General features: G+C 42.2%; 1 protein-coding gene and 1 pseudogene across 2 annotated transcripts in view; one reads left to right on the top strand and one right to left on the bottom strand.

The window, feature by feature from the left end:
• Positions 1-416: 416 nt before the first annotated feature.
• LOC309791997 (D-dopachrome decarboxylase-like) lies at positions 417-7987 on the bottom strand (annotated as a pseudogene). Its single transcript, XR_014296221.1, has 4 exons — positions 7982-7987; positions 2797-2898; positions 2289-2438; positions 417-662 (listed from the first exon to the last, which is right to left on the bottom strand). The product of XR_014296221.1 is annotated as a D-dopachrome decarboxylase-like (transcript).
• Positions 7988-10369: 2382 nt separating this feature from the next.
• ATP6V0D2 (ATPase H+ transporting V0 subunit d2) overlaps positions 10370-19704 on the top strand; it is a 47381-nt gene continuing 38046 nt past the window's right edge. The window contains exon 1 of the mRNA XM_082601686.1: positions 10370-10592. Within this exon, the coding sequence (XP_082457812.1) occupies positions 10463-10592 (130 nt within the window). The 5' untranslated portion in view covers positions 10370-10462. The remainder of the gene's footprint in view (positions 10593-19704) is intronic.

Raw genomic sequence — 19704 nt, 5'->3', positions numbered from 1 at the left:
CACATGAATATTTATATTTATACTCGTATGATATACGAGTTTTATAACTTTTTAAAATTAATGTTATAAATCAGAATTTCTCAAATACTATTCCAAAGCATACTACTTCTTCAGGTTGTTAAAGACATTAATTGCCCAAACGAAGGGAGTCATTGTCCAATCAATTGTATGGAAAATACTGTTTTAAAGTTAAGTGGCTCTAATCACCAAAGGACTGCTCAGAGACTTCAGTATGTTAACATGCACTTTGTCCAGGGTGGAATGTACTATCTAACCTGTTTTTTCACAGAGCTTTTCTTTACCCCCACAAAACATCTCTTATGAAACTCTCGACTGAAAAGAAAACACACACACACACAGCTTAAGAGCAGTGTTTCAGTTTTATTTTATTTTTTAGTTTTTTCATGTTTGAGAGACAAAGCTCTCTTCGTTTATTTGTCACGAGGATGGGGAAGAGGACTGAGAGGTCACAGGCATGTCTGCACGTGGGGGTGCCAGAAGCTGGTACCCACCAGGCCCCCACTCTGCCAGGAGGCTTCTCTGGAAGGGGCTGCCAGCTCACAGATGCCTTGGACACCCTCCATGCCAATCACAAAAAAGTCACGACTGTCCCATTCTTGCCAATCTGCCTGGGATCCAGGGGAAGAAAGCAGATAATGATCCTTCAGGGGACAGAGAAAAAGATGTCATCAGCTCCTGGGCTAATGCCTCACATTCCAAGACCCCGAGACAGGCACTCCCACCATGGGCTCCCAGGCCAGCCTGCCTTAGCCCCCAGGCATTTTGCAAGCCTGTCTCACCCCATTAATGCTCTCCCCACAACCCCCAACAGGGCAGTGGGCATGTCAGGGATGGGATGGTGACTGCACATCATCATTGCCCTCCCAGGACAGACTCTCAACACGGCAGCCTCTGTGGTCACTGTATGCTGTCTGTGGGTTCACAGGGGAACCCTCCCTCTTCCAAACTGCAGGCCCCCTGGGGACATGTGCAGTGCTCCAGCCGCCTGTTTTCGCAAAGCCTGGCTTAAGAAGGCCAAGCACAGGGTGACTCCCACTCCCCCCCACCAACCCCCGTAATGTCTGTGGAGTGAGTATGCCTCTCTCACAGAAGTGACAGGAAGTTCTTTGTGAAGAAACTGGTTACTTGGGATAGCCTGGGGCCAAGGAGGTATATGTGACAACCTCAGTTTTCCCATCTGTAAATAGGCATAATGGAGGTATTTACCTCATGGGGATGGCATGTCCGCATGAGGGGTGTGGACACGCGGACAAAACTTCTAAGGATCAAATGGAATCATGCATATGAGTTACCTATCGAGTATCTGGCACATGGTAAATTACGCATTACTTATCATTGTTAGAATTATTATCGCTCCCTAGCTTGAGGACCAGGTCTGAGCACCCCCCAGAAGTGACCATTCTTCACCAGCCTTTCTGGGCCAACGAAGGCTCCATTCTGGAAGGTTCTTTCAAGCTTCTCATGCACTTAGTACTTCATAGGCATGGACTTGGCTCAGGAATATTTTTCACCCGGGAAGAAATTTTAACCTTGCCACAGAATCCCAGGTTTGGGAGCTGTAGGGGCTTCTTGGGAATCATTTAATCCATGCCTCTCTATTCACAGAAGAGAAGGCTACAAACCAGAGATGGTTCATTTCCAGGTTTGTCTGGATTCCCCAGCTGCTCGGGATCCAGAACCCAGGTCTCCAGACATTCAGTCCAATGCTCTTTCCACTACTCCGTGGCCCTCCTGGGAACCTTACGTGGGACCCAAAGGTCCCAACCTCAGAACATACCCAGAATTCCTCCTAACCTGCTTGGAGAAGTTCTAGAAAATTACTCCTGTTTTCCTAAGATGTGGAGAAGTCTGAAGGCAGATGATAAGTGGCTTTGGTTTTGTCAGGGTAACAACATCCCACCCTGCCAGGTGCCAGGGCAGGTACGGTATAGTGCCATCCCATGCAGCGCCCCCAGGGAGTGGTTAAAGGACAGCCTTCCCACTTCACAGATGGAAACACTGAGGTCCAAGAGGCCACACCTTACCCAGGTGTCACAGGAACCACTGCAGAGCAAGGAATTCATTCAATTCCACCACCACTCTCAAGGTGGCTCCACCAAGGGGGGTGGGGGTGGGGGCAAGGGGTCAATGGGCCCTGGGGCACCAGATCCTTCTTGCACAGGGTGAGATATTTATTTTTTCCCCAAACTTAGGAGGGGCCTGAGGTGGGATCCCTGCTCCCGGCCGCGCAGCAGTCCCAAGAGGGTCCTCTCCCTGCCCCTACGCACCAGTCCTGGGCCAGCTCCAGCTCCTTGGTGAGGAACTCGAAGAGGCGGGGTGCCCATCACACCGATGGAGGAGACCAGCAGCTGCGCGCCGGGATCCGCCAAGTCGTTCACCGCTGTGGCCAGGCCGGACCGCACCGTCACGTTCACGCGCTGCGGGGACACGAAAGCTTAACCTGAAGCCGGCGTAGGCCGGGATCGCGCTGAGGACCGGGGCGCGCGGAGTGCGGGAGCGCGGAGTGGAGATGCGCGGGCCCCAGAGGATTAGAGCTGGGGGCACCGGCCGGGGTTACTGGAGGTCACGTCGGGGTCCTGACTGGGCAAGGCGACACGGAGCGGATCTGGGGGACCGGGCCGCGGGGTCACAGAGAGCTGGAGGTCAGACTCGGCGGGCGGCGGGGCGGGCGGGCGCGGAAGGGTCGGGCTCACGGTGGGGGAGCCGGGGCGGGGACAGAGCCCGACCCCTGTCAGCCAACCTCCTCCCACCTCGTGCTCCCCGGCCCATGATCACGTCCTCAGGCTTGCCCAGGGTGGCGGCAGTGGCCGCGCACAGCCGCTTCTCCGGGCCCGCGGGCACGCGGCCGGCGGGCAAGTTCGTGTGCAGTTGAACGAACTGCCGAGTCCAGCGGGAAGCAGGGGAGAAAGCTCCGTTTTATTTTATTTGGGAACCTTATTGAGGACTATAGCCTGGAGACAGTCTCTCAGATAGCTCTGAGGTGCTGCTCTGAAGAGGTAGGGGAAGAGCCAGTATAAACATGAATTTGGGGCTGGGGAATACATGTAGTCATGCGTACATGTTGGTAAGAAATTATCGCAAATCACAAAAGCAGATATCTCACGTCAACGAGTTTAGCGCTTTTCTATGTATGGGAAGGTGCAAGAATCTGGGGTCACTGAAATTCTTCCTTAGATATGCATCTTAACCATCTAGGGACGGTAATACTAAACACAGAATGCTTCATCCTGTTTTTGCCATCCTGAATTCAGGGCGTACAGTCGGTGGGTGACTGCAAATTCAGGGCGTACAGTTGGTGGGTGACTGCAGTGGATTGCAACTTATCCCTTTGTGTAACTGGATGATAAACAACAGTCTCTCTGTTCTTTTTGTTTACAGACCCTTAAAACAAGATAAGTTGCAGTGAACATGTAGGGTAAATGGAACCAGACTGTGAAATAACAGATGAAAACATTAAAAAAAAATTGCTATTTAGGAGGAAGAAAAGAAGGGCTTGCATTATGGTGAAGACCAGTGATGGTTTGGTGAGCCATCAAGAGAGAGGAAGTAGGAGAACACCTTGACACTTAATGAGATGTCCCAAAACATCTAACATAGACAACAGGAAGTCACTTGTGGAAGCTGCAGTGTGACTTTTTTAAATGAAAAATTTATAGGTAATGTATGTTAAAGAGAAAAACCACAGGCCCCAAATGGCACCACTTTTGCTAAAGCCCATGATACCACCTAGATTTCATAGCTAGCCTAACTGCAGTTTCAACCTGCCTCAGAAATGGAATCTTAATCACGCAGTTGGAATTTTCTAGTCAGCATGTTGGCCTTCTCCCCACCCCACCCCCACCCCCCATCCCAAAGGAAGAAGATGCAGCCTGCATGATAAAACCCTCTGGGTCTCTTCCCTCCAAAAATAAGTTGTCCTGGCCCAAAATAATCCTTTATTCTCTTTTACTAATGCCTTCCTCTCCCCACCCTTCTTTCTATAAAAGCCTTCTGCCTGTACCACTCCTGGGAGCACTCTTGTAGTTACCAGATGGGATGCTTCCTGGTTCATGAATTGTTGAATAAAGCCTTCAGATTTACTCTGTTGAATTGTTCTTGGACAGGTCAATTAAGTGAAAAGCGGCTTGCTGTAATGTTATGATGACCCCTTGTGGTTCAAAACCAAAATGACCCTTTGAAAAATTAATCCTGGCACCATGAGCAGCAAGTATCTTGGAGTTTAAATAACATTCTTTCAATGTTCCCCAAACTATTGTCAGTGGTTATCTCCTCAGAGTGGTTTTAGAGGGACTTTCATCTCATATATTCCTGTAATAGTTAAAATTTTTGCAAAAAATATGCATTGCCCTGGTAAGCAGAACAGAAAACGATAAAGACTAAACAAAATATAAGGGAAAATAATCATCTTTCTCAGGTAGATATTCGTTTCTCTGCAGGTCAGAATACAGAATTTGGATTAAAGTAAATTAATGCCCTTAATCTTTTTAAATAAACAGGATTTTGAACTTTTTTTTTTTTTTAGATGGTGGGGGTAGGAGTTTATTAATTATTTTTTTTTTTGCTGTGTTGGGTCTTTATTTCTGTGTGAGGACTTTCTCTAGTTGTGGTAAGTGGGGGCCACTCTTCATCGCGGTGCGCGGGCCTCTCACTCAATCGCGGCCTCTCTTGTTGCGGAGCACAGGCTCCAGACGCGCAGGCTCAGTAGTTGTGGCTCACGGGCCTAGTTGCTCCACGGCATGTGGGATCCTCCCAGACCAGGGCTCGAACCCGTGTCCCCTGCATTAGCAGGCAGATTCTCAACCACTGCACCACCAGGGAAGCCCAGGATTTTGAACTTTTTACCTTTGCTTTAGAGTTATACTTACATAAATATTTTATCTAAGTATTATGAGTGATGTTTGGTTTTTGTACTTCTCTAATCAGATAAAAATTTTTACCCTAGAACAGATTTTGTGGTAAGAAATTAAATAGGGTCACTGAAGAACAATAAGCTATTATGAAGGAAGACACATACTGTATCAGGTCCAGGCTTAATTAACATATAAAAGCAAAAGTATAATTTTGATAAAGTATAAAAGCTGAATCATTAAGGCAAACAGCACATTACAAATCACTGATAAAACAGATTTCATCACCAGCCAGCATGTGAAGTACCTTTAGTATTCTCTTTAGCAAGAAGAAAATATTAAAACACCCTTAAAACCTTAAATTATCCAAACCCAACAAAGCATAAATGGTCCCAATTTTTTGTTTGTTTGTTTTTGTTTCTCTTGCGGTACGCAGGTCTCTCACTGTTGTGGCCTCTCCCGTTGCGGAGCACAGGCTCCGGACACGCAGGCCCAGCGGCCATGGCTCACAGGCCTAGCCGCTCTGCAGCATGTGGGATCTTCCCAGACCAGGGCACGAACCCGTATCCCCTGCATCGGCAGGCAGACTCTCAACCACTGTGCCACCAGGGAAGCCCAATGGTCCCACTTTTAACCTCAAACAAGAGATCCTTCATGCTGAAGTGACCCAGAAAGTCAGTGATGCTGATGACAGTTGGCAAATACTCTGGCTTATAAGAAAGGAGTTAACCAGGAGTACACTCTGGCTGAGCAATGTGAGAGCTGTTTTGAATCAATGTCAAGGGAGCAGTCTTGCTTTGCCTGCAGTGTTCTTGTCTTGAATTCAGTCACATGCTTTCTGGGTTTTCTCACTGTAGCCCACTTTAATCAAGCTGGGATTCTTGAAGAACGTACATGGAATTTAAGTTCATGTAGCTTTAAAACTCAATTTTTCAGCATGATGTGTTTTTTTGGACTGATATGGGAGGTTTGTTCTGTTTTGATATGTCCTAATCAGAAAACTTAAGTACTGGAGAAAACAGTTAAGGAGAGGTAACCACAAACCCATCTACAAAGGCACTGTCTCTACTGGGTACATGTGCTCTTAGAAATCAGCCACCTGCATGTACTAACCTTACCTTCCAGTGAGCAGTGTGGGGCTATCACACCACTTATTGAACTGCCCACTCCACTGCGGAGACTTTGCCTTTCTGCGAAAACTCATTAAGAACTACAATGTTATTAAACCAGAGCTCCTTGGAGAAATAGCCGATTCCAGGTCAGGGTAAAAATTGAACAAAATGAGCATGGAACAGCCTGTCTACAGAAAGCAAGGAATTTGTCAAAGACTACTGGGGTTATATCAGAAAACAGGATGACTACGCTTAAATCCATATGTTAATAATAATATTTTTTATTTAAAAAAAAACCCTTATTGGTCACTTTTGGAAGATGCTAAGAACCAACTTATTATTTGGAAAACTGGTAAGTAAATGGAACGAGTTAAGCATTTATCCTGCTTTCTTATATGAAATGTAAGCTAGGGTAACCAACAGTTGCTGTTAAAAAGTCTCTTTTTATATAGTTCTCCAGCTAATAAATGAAGAAGGAATGATAAACTAAAATCTAATCATTTTGTGACTAAATGAAACAATGGACCTAAGTGGTAATCATAAATGGCATCTGACATTAAAAAAAAAAGAGATACATTACATGCATCCTGATGGAAGCATTCAATACTGCTGTGAAGTGTTCTTGCAAAAAATCTAACATGAAAGGGATCTAGTGGCCAGATTTAACTACCAACTTATAGGAATAACAGAAGATAGACCAACAAGTTCAATGACACCTCAGGATGTAATCAGCAAATTCCAAACTGTGAAAAACTCTCCAGAACCTGAGACCAAGTGTCTTAAACAAAAAGCAGGGCTAATGGGAGGGAAGGCATACCTAAAAGAAAGTTAAGAGGCATGTAACCCAATTATAATGTCTCCTCATTCCAACAAGCCCAGTGTAAAAAAAATTATGTTGAGAAAATTTGAACATTAACTGGATATTTAATATTAAGGAATAACTTCAAGTACAATGGAGTCATGATTATATTATAATATATAATACAGTATATATAACAATATTATATTATTGTTAAAGGACTTTTATCTTTTAGAGATAACTGAAATATTTATAGATAAAAAATGATATCTTGGGATTTACTTGAAAATAATTAAGGGTAGGGAGGAAGTGGGCAATGTTACAGAGCAGGGCCAAAAACGATGGCCCAAACCAAATCTGGCCCACCACCTGTTTATTTTTGTTTGTTTGTTTGTTTAAATATTTATTTACTTATTTGGCTGATCGGGTCTTAGTTGTGTCGCGTGGGCTTATCTCTAGTTGCGGCGGGAGGGCTCCAGAGTACATGGTCTTAGTTGCCCTGCAGCATGTGAGACCTTAGTTCCCCAACCAGGGATCGAACTCATGTCCCCTGCTTTGGAAGGAGGATTCTTAACCACTGGAGTACCAGGGAAATCCAATGTTTTTGGTAAATAAAGTTTTATTGAAACACAGTCAGGCTCACCTGTTTATGTGATCTGTGACTGCTTTCTTGCTACAAAGGCAGAGTTGAGTAGTCGCAACAGAGACTGTATGGCCCACAAAGGCTAAAATATTTACTATTTGGCCCTATGGGGAAAAACCTTTGTGATCCCTGGTAAAGCTGAACTAAAACTGGCCATGAGTGAATAATTATTGAAGCAGGGTGATGGATACATGGGCGTTAATTATAAAGTATTGTTTCCATTTATATATGTTTGAAATGTCCCATAATAAAAAGGTTTAAAGTTTGTTTGTTTGTTTGTTTGTTTGAAGTGCTGATAGCTTTAAGAAAGGACTTTGACTTGGCCTTTGACTTTGTCACTGAGGATGGCATACTGGGCCCACTCCAAGGTGTATCCTACACAACACTGTCTCTAAAGACACTCCGAGGGACTGTTTGGCTCGGAATGGCTACAAAGCTAATGACTCTTGGGAGCTCTTAAAATTGACAGAAATTTGTAATAAGTCCTATATATTCTATATAGATAAGCATACATACACATATACATATATTTGTATAGCATGCTACAAAACCACAATACCTTCATTCTTCGGATACAATTACCAAATATAGTGTTTCCTAGAGAAACGTGGAACTAAAGACTCTGTAAGAGCAATTTTATCCAGCAAACAGCTATTTGAGTCTCTGCTCGCCCTCAAGGCATGCTACTAGGCACTTGAGAAAGATGATAAGATACTCTTCCTGGCTTTCAGGAACTCAGTGTAGTTAAAGAATTAGGATTACAGTTTGTAGTACCAGGAGGAAGGAGAGAAGCCATTGCAGTAGCTTCTTAGCACACAAGCCCTCACCTGCTGAGCATGTTAAGGATTGTATCTCATTTAATATTTACAACAAACTGAGGTGAGTGTTATTATCTTCATTTTACACATGAAAACACTGGCACTCAGAGAGAGGAAGTCATTTAAACTCATAGTCTGTCACTCCAAAGCCCACTCTCCTAAACATCATTGGTAGTTTAAACACTGAAAGGAACATTTTCATTACATTTTCACCAGAAGGACCCATTTACAAAGAAGCTCCAGATTACTGTCACTGTGCTGGGTTTCCTCTCATATCCCATGAGTTTGATCTCATTTTTGATTAGTACCTTTAGCAGGAATGAGACATTTTTTGCTTTTGCTAGGTTAGAAGAGTAATGTGAAGAAAAGGAAATACTTTGCCTGCTTCATCCTCTAATTTCATAATAATGGAGAAAGTAGATGTCTATCATTTTAAAGAAACATTGGAACTTGTCTGTTTATAAATATAAAATATGGCAAACTGAAGTTTTTTGCACACACTCATACAAAATCCATTCTTTTTTGAGCATGTGGACATTCAGGGCTAGTTCTCAGCAAAACTATGAAGACTTTGTGTTGTGCTCTAAATATTTAACAACTGGCTCTCTCCCCAAAATATGTATATATGTTTATCATAAATTTTATGATATAAAGGATGCCTATTACCCAATTTACAAATAACAATAAAATAATACTCTTTCTTACAAATCCCCTATATTCCATTGATTTTCACAGTATGCTTTCATTTATCTGTGTTCAACTCTAGAATCTGTAGCCAACCTATGGTTGCAATTGACAAACAAGTGTAGTTCCAATGACTGTTGGTTGATATTTTTACTTACATTAGTGAGTAGGCCAAAAATGAAACAATGAAGTCATATGTAATGTGCGTGGCTTCTTTGCAGAATAAAACAGTTTTTTGAGTACTGAAAGACTATTTCTTCAAATTTTTTGCAATTTACAATATAACTGTAACAGGAACGGGGACGAGCCCCTTCCAGGGCCAGAAAGTGAGCTCTTGTCTAATACTCGGAAATGGATTGTCCGAGGAGACACACGTACTGACAAAGCAAAAGATTTTATTGGGAAGGGGCACCTGGGCGGAGAGTAGCAGGGTAAGGGAACCCGGGAGAACTGCTCTGCCACATGGCTCAGTCTTGGAAATACTGAGAAGAGACTGGAGAATTTCTGGCACCTTAACTTCAATTAAGAATTTGACACAATATATATGAAAGTGAAATACTACACATGTAAAATAGTGTTCAGGATATTTGATACAATTTTAGAGCTAAGTGTAAGGGAGAACCAGCATTCCTTTTGGGAGCATGAAACAAGTTACGTCCTGGCTTAATTAAGCTGTGCATTTTGAGCTGCCTCCCGACTTCTGAGAGCTGGTTCCTTATTTGTGATTTGAGTAATAAGACTATCAGTCCAGATACTCATCTGAGTATCCTGAGATCCAAATGGGAAAAAGAAAATGAAGAGCGCCTTGTAAAGGGTCAGATTTTGCAAAGGTAGTGGTTTATTATTAAGAATCACAGCACTGTGTATCAGCTCCCAGGATTGTTTTCTGGTCTCTGCCTAAAGACTGGGCGCGGGGAAGGAAGCAGCTACGAACCTTTGACCAGGTTAAGGCATTACTAGTCGTTGGTTTTACAAACACGGTGCTGCTGAATTAGCTTCTCAGGGTTCTCCAAACTGCCTGCTCACATTTGCTCTATTTACATATAAGTTAATTTTTTTTTAAAAAAAGCCCTCTCTTTCTTCTTATTGATAGTCCTCGGGACACTTAGGACAAATGTAATTTACAATTGAAAGCTCAGAAGCTCAGATGGGGAAGGAATGTTTACACAACATTCTGCTGTAGCAAGGGTTCCAATAGCAAAGCGGGGAAGGGGCCATTTGCTCTCGCAGGGAAAGAGCCCTGACCCCCCCCCCCCCCACCTTCTCACGACCCTCCTCGCCCAGCAAGGGTTTGCTCCCGGGTGCACTCGGGTTATCTAGCTGATTCACTGTTGATGTAAAAACAGGGCTGGGCAGGCTATGCTGAAAGCCACTGAAAGCGGAGGGAACTAGTCATGAAACCCCGAGTATCAGCTGAGAGATCGCTTCCCGGTAACTCCGGAGAACTGCTAGCACCCTTTCCAGACTGGTGCACGTCCTCGGGGTCCGCCCGGGACGCAGAGCTGTTTCAGCCTCTCCCGGCCGCGACCGCTTCCCCCATGCTTGAGGGCGCCGAGCTTTACTTCAATGCGGACCATGGCTACCTGGAGGGCCTGGTGCGAGGATGCAAAGCCGGCCTCCTGACCCAGCAGGACTACATCAACCTGGTCCAGTGTGAGACCCTGGAAGGTAAGCTCCGCTCTTTTCGCCGTTTAAAAAGGAAAAAAGGGATTGATGCTGCCCACTGGAAGCATGGCCAGGGGGCCTCGGAGTCCAGGGCGGGTTCTTAGGCCCAGGGTCCAGACTTCAGTGGTCCATAAACTTGGACGAGGAAAAAACTTACAAATCTATTTTTAGTATTCTCTAAGTAAAATGTAGCATTTCCTTTCATTATGAATGTAGGTAACAAATCACTGCGGTTAGTACTTTGTAACCAACAGAAATTCAGTGTTTTCATATCCTCATACAGTTCTTGCAGATACATTGAGATATCATTTATGTTTTCACTCTTTCAAAATTATACTAGATATTACACTCATCCTTGATATTTAATGTCTTAATAAAGAGTCACGTTATTACACATTTTAAAATATCTTAATAGCTATATTTTAAAATATTTGGTTTCCTTTGTACTACTATGTATTTTCATTCTACATACTTATTTATTTATTTTTGGCTGCCTTGGGTCCTTGTTGCTGCGTGTAGGCTTTCTCTAGCTGCGGCGAGCGGGGGCTACTCTTCGTTGCTGTCAGCGGGCTTCTTATTGCAGTGGCTTCTCTTGTTGCGGAGCCCCGGCTCTAGGCACGTGGGCTTCAGTAGTTGTGGCACGTGGGCTCAGTAGTTGTGGCTCATGGGCTTAGTTGCTCCACGGCATGTGGGATCTTCCCGGACCAGGGCTCAAACCCGTGTCACCTACATTGGCAGGCGGATTCCCAGCCACTGCGCCACCAGGGAAGTCCCTCGTTCTACATATTTATAAATATTATCTGGAGAAGGATATCACCAAACTGTCCAGGGATCCATGGCCAAAAAAAAAAAAAAAAATACCCTAAACCTTCGTCTAGAGAATTTTATTCTATTCTACTTACCAGTATCTATTAACACGAGAGTATGTATATTTGAGGTTTGTCTTTAATGCAGCTTAAGAAAAAGATCAAGAGACATGGTATGTGGTGAGGCCATCCTAGATTCAAAAGTCCTGACTTTGACCTCTGCCAGGAATAGGTAGGTGACTTGGGGCTGAAAGCCTCTGAGCCTGATTCCTTATTTGTAAAACTTGATGGTAACGCCTGCTTTGCTGAGTTGTTTGGAGAAATAACATGAGTACATGAGAGAGTGTGTTAAGAACTGTGAAACACTCTACAAATGGAAATTATCTCTTTTTTTTAACCACTTTATGAGGTATGATTGACATGCAAAAAGCTGTGCATATTTAATGTACACAACTTGATGAGTTTAGAGATAAGTATACACCTGGGAAATCACCTCAATCTATGCCATAAACCCATCCATCACCTCCAAAGGTTTCCTCCTGCCCTCTGTTATTACTATGTGTGTGTGTGTGTGTGTGTGTTTGTGTGTGTGTGTAAACTACAGGCTCTATGCTCTACAGTAGATTTCTAGGGCTTATTCATCTTGTATAATCAACACTTCGTACCCTTCTCCTCATTTCCCCCCCATTCTGGAAATTATCTTTTTCTTAAAAAAAATTATTTATTTTAATTATTTATTTATTTTGGACTGCGTGGGGTCTTAGTTGCAGTATGTGTGCTTCTCTCTAGTTGTGGCGCACAGACTCTAGAGCACATGGGCTCAGTAGTTGCGGCACAAAGGCTTAGTTGCCCTGCTGCATGTGGGACCTTATTTCCCCAACCAGGGATTGAACAAGCATCCTCTGCATTGCAAGATGGAGTCTCAACCACTGGAATACCAGGGAAGTCCCTGGAAATTATCTTTAAGCTACAGTATTTTCAAAGACTTACCAAAGATTTCACATTTAAATATATAGTATTTTTATTATTAAAAACACTACATTTGTTTACTTTGAAATATGCTTATAAAATTAATATAATAATGTCAATAATAGGGTGCTTTAAAACTTCTAGGTTATTCTAGAAAAAACAAGAAAGCAATAAGGATCAAGACTGCCAGGAAGAGTATTAGAAGGCAAAATAAAACAAAAACTCGGAGGTGACTTTGCAGGCTTCTCAAGTAGGGCTGATGTTCCTGAGGTCACTTTATGGTTCTGACCAGTTAGAGCCAGAGTTAAGGCAGAACTGCCCAAGTTGAGGGAGACCCTCTCCTTTCATTAGCAATGGAAAGAGCTAGACAAATCTTGTAGATGATAACTAATTCTGTTGGCTACAAATAATTACAATATAATCCCAAATCCTAAATCACTTCAGCATATTTAATTAGGAGTTTGGTGTCTGGAGAATGTTAATCATATATATATATATATAATCAGCATAAATTAAGGTAGAAAAAATTAGTGAACACAGAGCATAATGAATGCTTCTGAGAGAAGCCATTTGAATGAATTCTCAATAGTTTTCAGTCAAGCTTCTAAATGGGCTGAGGAATGCAAATTTAAACATAAACAATACATGAAATGTCTTCATGATACAAAGCAAGGTTTAACCAGCTCACTAAAGAATTCAAAGAGAAACCACCCTCAGCTTCAGTTTTGGGGAGAAGGAAAGGTTTCAGACCCTTTTGAAGACCTGAAGAATGAACTTCTTAGAAAAATACACACAGGTGCATACATATAGAATTTTCCATATAACATCAGGCAGTCATGGACCACCTGAAGTCATCCTGCACCCCAAGTAAGAAACCATCTTATATACACCATTGCTTTATTGTCATTGTATCTCATGGTTTCTACCTTTCTTTCCTCCAATTAATATATATATTTTTTTCAACCATTCGTTTTACAACTGTGTTTGAATCTGTTGCCAATCTGTTTGGAGACCCTTAGGAATACCAAATATGAGCCATCAAACTATAGGTTATAATGATGCATGAGAAAATCAATCTAAATAAAGTAAGGGTTTCATCTCCTCAGTTAACTGTTGAGGACTCTGAGGCTTAGAGTGGCTGTGACTAATCTAACCACCTTGTCAGGGGTGGGGTATGCAGACATCTGCATCTGCTTTTCCACTAAAATGTCTGCCTCCTGAGCATGAATGGAAGATACAGGAATAGGTCCATGTTGCTCTCAGCTCCATTTTGATACAGAAAATAATGTCTGACCTGCTTGTTTATTTTATAAGATGTTGGGAAATAAATCACTGGTGAAAAGCAGTGCAACTGTTGCATCTGTGGGTGTACTGAGAGAAACCCAACCACCTTCCGACCTGGCTTAAGACATGAAGAGAAGAACTCAAGGACACTCATTGAGACAGAAGTTAAGGATTTTAGGATTTGTTTACTTTCTCACATAATATGCCCCATACAAATTATGGGTAAAGAAGAGTAGGTAAAACAGTGTCAGGATAGTACTATGTGTTGAAGCAGGCATTTTCTGTAAAGGAAAGCTAACTTGGCAAAGCTTATATTTGCCTTTAGTCTTTTGAAATCCTCTAGTCTTTAAAAGAAAAGTGTCCTGATACCAACAAGTTGTTTTAGAACCACTTACCAGGAACATATAAGGTTTCAGGTAAATTTGGAAGAGAGAAATATGAAAATTGTCCAGAAAAGCTTTGAGAAATCCTAGTATTTATGATTGTGTGAGTGTGGTCAGAAATACTCATCCACTCCAAGGCCTGACCCTGACTAACAGTGACCTGAACCAGTCACTAGGACCCTCTGTGACTCAGTCCTTCCAGGGGACAGGAGAGGAAGCCAGTTCACATGGCCTGTGTCGATGGTACTGCTTGGCGGCTATATTCACATAGAAAATTCTTAAAAAGTAACTTTTAAAACAAGTTCTTTAAAATTAACTTGAACCAAAATAATAATGTTAAAGGGACATAAAATAGTCTTTAGAAGAATGAACACTGCTAATTTTTTTAATTAAAACTTTTTTTAGAGCAGTTGTAGGTTCACAACAAAATTAAGGAGGAAAGGGCTTCCCTGGTGGCGCAGTGGTTGAGAGTCCGCCTGCCGATGCAGGGGACACGGGTTCGTGCCCCGGTCCAGGAGGATCCCACATGCCGCGGAGTAGCTGGGCCCGTGAGCCATGGCCGCTGAGCCTGCGCGTCCGGAGCCTGTGCTCCGCAACGGGAGAGGCCGCGACAGTGAGAGGCCCGCGTACCGCATAAAAAAAAAAAAAAAAAAATTAAGGAGGAAAGACAGAGATTTCCTATGTAACACCTACTCGCACACATGCATAGCCTCCCCCTTATCAACATCCCACACCAGAGTGGTGCATTTTTATAATCAGTGAACCTACACTGATACGTGGTAATCACCCAGAGTCCAGAGTTGACATTTCAGTCACTCTTGGTGTTGTACATTTTATGGGTTTGGACAAATGTATAATGTGTATCCACCACTATTTTATTATACAGAGTATTTTCACTGCCCTAAAATTCCTCTATACTCTGACTATTCTCCCCCTCCCTGACCCCCAGCCCGGCAACCACTGATCCCTTTACTGCTTCCCTAGTTTGGTCTTTTCCAGAATGTCACCTAATTGGAATCATACAGTAAGTATGGAGCCTTTCCAGACTGGCTTCTTTCACTTAGTGACATACCTTTGAAGCCCCTCCATTTCTTTTCATGGCAACACTGCTATTTTCATCAGATTTTTTTTTTAATTACAAACAAGACTTTTGTAAGTATTCTTTCCTCTTCAGAAAAAGGACAAAGTGGTAAAATGAATACTTCAGAGCTTTAGAATTTAGTAAGAAATAGCCTTTTCTAAAATATATGGTGAAAGTGATCTCTGGCTCTCAGGGTGTGGTAAGAGCGCTCTGGACCCAGCCTTTACCTCGTCCTCTTTGCCATCATTTTTGGGAAGGGGATGAGAGGAGGTGATTATAGCTCACAAACAATTACTTCCTTTCCAAGGGACATGACCTTCATTACTTTCCAACTGTGCCTTCACATGGGAATTCATTCATATATTAAGCACTTTCTCGTTAGAGCCGAGGAAGTAAAGATGGAAACGAAATAGTCCCTGCCCTAAAAGGGCTCCAACTCTAGAGAATAAAAATATTGAAAAAATAAGAACCCCTTAATGATAGCAGTTGGGCCTCAAAATTCCAAATGCATGTACACTTGACCTGGTACTTCATGTAGCATTGCTGGGAATAGCAGAAAATGAAAAAGAAATCAAATATCAATTGGCAGGGAACTGGTTAGATAAATTATGGAACAGTCACATAATGGGATATTCTGTGGCTACAAAAAGAAAGAAAGAAAAGAAAAAAAAGAAAGAAAGAAAAGAAAAAAGCATGAGGACACACACACAGTCTAAGAGGACTGATATGGAAAGATAGCTGAGATGTATTAAGTGAGGAAAGCAAGGGGAAGAACTGTGTAGCATACGGATACTCTTTACTGAAAAAGGCACATACATTTAAAATATATTTTCTATATGATTGTCTCGATACAAAGAAACTGTGAAAGGATTCAAATGAAACTAAAACTAGTAATTTACTGGGGCTGGTAATGAGTGGTGGGGGTGGTGGATAGGTAGGTAACAAGTAGGAGACCTTTCATTGTTTACCTGTATTTATACCTGCTACCTATTTTTTTTAATTTTATTTATTTATTTATTTATTTATTTATTTATTTATTTATTTATTTGTGGCTACGTTGGGTCTTCGTTGCTGCGCGCAGGCTTTCTCTAGTTGTGGCGAGCAGGGGCTACTCTTCGTAGTGGTGCGCGGGCTTCTCATTGCGGTGGCTTCTCTTGTTGCGGAGCACGGGCTCTAGGCACACAGGCTTCAGTAGTTGTGGCACGCGGGCTCAGTAGTTGTGGCTTGCGGGCTCTAGAGCGCAGGCTCAGTAGCTGTGGCGCACGGGATTAGTTGCTCCACTGCATGTGGGATCTTCCTGGATCAGGGCTCAAACCCGTGTCCCCTGCATTGGCAGGCGGATTCTTAACCACTGTGCCACCAGAGAAATCCCCCTGCTACCTATTTTTAAATTAAAAAATTCATATAGAGGGAAGACTCTTATTTCAAAGGGCTTTCACCAAGCTCCTTTAGACATTATTTGTACCTCTAATTATAGTACTTATTTTCTCTGCCTTGTGTTAAAAACGCATATACAATACCATCACTTTTCTGTTCAAAAATACTTTCATCGGGCAGGATAAACTTCACTCAGTTTAAAAGCTGGAGCAGTCTGTCCTATCTCTACCTGGTAAGCGTTTCCTCAGAACCCTTCTGCCCTTCTACAGTTATTCCTTCAGCCACAAATTCCATTCACCCTCCTGCTTGCCTGGAGAACACCCATTCCTCTTTAAAGTCTCCACTTCCAAGTCAATTTCTCTATAAACCCTTTTCTCCTGTATCCCTATTGGGACAGAATTGACTAATCTCAATTTTGTGCTCTATTGTGCCTTGTAATGGACCTAATTCTGTGTAGCATCTGTGATATTTGCGTAAATATGTCACCCTGGGGCAGGACATTTGTCTCCTTTATCTATCTAGTCCTCTGAATTATCAGTTAAGGGCTTACCTCCTGAATGAATAAATGAATCTGTCCTCTTCTAAATTTAAGCCTTAAGGGCAGAAACTATAAATATGTCTGGTGTTAATTAACTAGGTGGGAGAATTCTTTCACAATGTAAATGTATATCAGATCACCACAATGTACACTTTAAATGTCTTACCATTTTATTTGTTGGTTATACTTCAATAAAACTGAATTTTTTTTTAAAAAAAAGACTTTTGTTTTAAGGGTAGAAACCACACCTTATACTTTTTTGTCTCCTAGCTTCTCTAGCCCAAGGCTATGTTTTGCACATAGTAAGAATCTGAAAATACGCATTAGAAATGTCTGCATGTTTGAATTTAAGTCCTGGCTCTTCTACTTTCTGGCTCTGGGGTGTTAAGCCAGCTGCTTAACTTTTAGTCATGGTGCTTTCTTATCTGATGCTTAGATGGTATCTCCCTGGCCTAACTCCCAGTTACCAGGGGAATTAGAAATTTCTGAAGATGTTTTGTAAACTGTAAACCATAGGAATTCCTGGGAAGTCATAAGAACACGCCCTGAACTGCAGTGTATATACAACAAGAATTAATTTACCCTCTTCTGCTGGACTCTTGAATTCCTAAAATAATCCTTCCATGTCTTGGTTATGGTTAATGGTGTTTGGTATATGATTCTAAGTAGCTGATTTTATTTGCCTTCAAAAGCACTGGTTTGTTTTGGAAATATTCATTCTATAAATAAACAAAACAATTAAAAATATAAGAAGAGTTTAAACCAATAGATAGAAAATATATTTGAAAGTGAACCAAATCTTGAAAGACAGTAGGTTGGGAAAATGCCAGTGAGATAAGGAATAGGAGGTGGGTGGAGGGGAGTTGATATGGCAAGACATCCTAGGTTCTTAGGGAGAATTAATGAACTATAGATAGAAAACAATAAAAGCATATGGGTGAGGAGTAAAGCAGTTTGGCTTCAATAATAGCATACTTGGAGAATAAGGCAAGAATTTAGGTTGGGAAATTTTTTGAAGGCCCTTGAAAGTCTAATTATGGAGCTTCAAAATATTGGATGAGGAGGTACGTTTGAATCTTCAGTCAAATACTTGTAAGCATAGAAAACATGAACAAGTTATTTCTCTGAGCATCGGTTTCTAAATCTATGGGTTTTTTTGTTTTGTTTTGTTTTGTTTTTTGCGGTACGCCGGCCTCTCACTGTTGTGGCCTCTCCCGTTGCAAAGCACAGGCTCTGGACGCGCAGGCTCAGCGGCCATGGCTCATGGTCCCAGCCGCTCCGCGGCATGTGGGATCCTCCCGGACCGGGGCACGAACCCGTGTCCCCTGCATCGGCAGGCGGACTCTCAACCACTGCGCCACCAGGGAAGCCCTTGGACATTCATTTTTATAGAGTATCAACAGGAAGCTGCACAGAAAAAATAAAAATAAAAAAAGATCTATCCAACAAATTAATAAAGAAGAGATAACAACCAGATAGTTGTCCTGCCTCACTGGCCAAGAGATCTCAGATAATTCCCTGAACCCAGTGAACTGCAGCCCACAGAAGATGCATTTTTACTTTATGACCCTGTGTACACACATGCGGGCACATTGCGTATACACTACTCTGGGTGATATACTCAGATATTTGTTATAATAGCTCAATCTGTTCCTTTTATGTTATTACATCTGGGACCTATAAAATGGATTTAGTTGGTAGTGATCTCACAGTTCCTCATTTGAATAAAAAAAGAAAAAAATGCCACTTGACACACTACTCTGGATAAGAAAGGAGTGTAATTTTCCAAAGTGTGCTGTGTGGGTGTCTTCGTTGATTTCTGGTGGCTTGGGAGGTTCTGTACCGTACTCTTTCTAAAGAAATCATTCAAATTAATGTATTAAAGGCTTTCAGTTCCTGCAGTTAAGAAGCCTTTTTATTCCAAATGTATTTGACCACAAAGCTCTATTCATCACATATCTATTTAGATAAGCATTTAGGGAAATGTGGGGAAAAATATGTGATCCTATTTTTAAAACTATAAAACTATAAGCATTATTGTCATTACTGACAGATAATGATATTATCTCAGCAAATATTTCAGTTCTTAAGATTTTCTTAGGATCTGATTGCAAGTGTCCCTTGGATCATCTTGGGGCTGGTGAGACAGGGCTCCTTCTATCTCAACTGTCTCTCCACCAGGCACAGTATTACAAGATTGCTTACAAGGTCTGAAACACTTGAGACATTTTTTTTAATATAAATTTATTTATTTTACTTATTTATTTTTGGTTGCCTTGGGTCTTCATTGCTGCACTCGGGCTTTCTCTAGTTGCAGGGAGTGGGGGCTACTCTGTTGTGGAACAAGGGCTCTAGGCACGTGGCCTTCAGTAGTTGTGGCACACGGGCTCAGTATTTGTGGCACACGGGCTTAGTTGCTCCGCATCACGTGGGATCTTCCTGGACAAGGGCTTGAACCCGTGTCCCCTGCATTGGCAGGTGGATTCTTAACCACTGCGCCACCAGGGAAGCCCTGAAACACTTGAGGCATTTAATTTCAGAATCTCACTGGCAGCTGAAAGGTATGGAAGTTATTTTGCTTAAAAGAACCATATGTCACATGAGCAATATACCATGGTTTTGGAAGAAATATCATTTGTGTCACTTCTGTTGGCAAATATTCCTCAGTGCTGAGAAG

Source organism: Mesoplodon mirus (assembly GCF_964341445.2).
Source record: "Mesoplodon mirus genome assembly, chromosome: 16".
NCBI lineage: Eukaryota > Metazoa > Chordata > Mammalia > Artiodactyla > Ziphiidae > Mesoplodon > Mesoplodon mirus.
The sequence above is the reverse complement of the archived record's forward strand: the minus strand, read 5'-3'. Positions and strand labels throughout refer to the sequence as shown.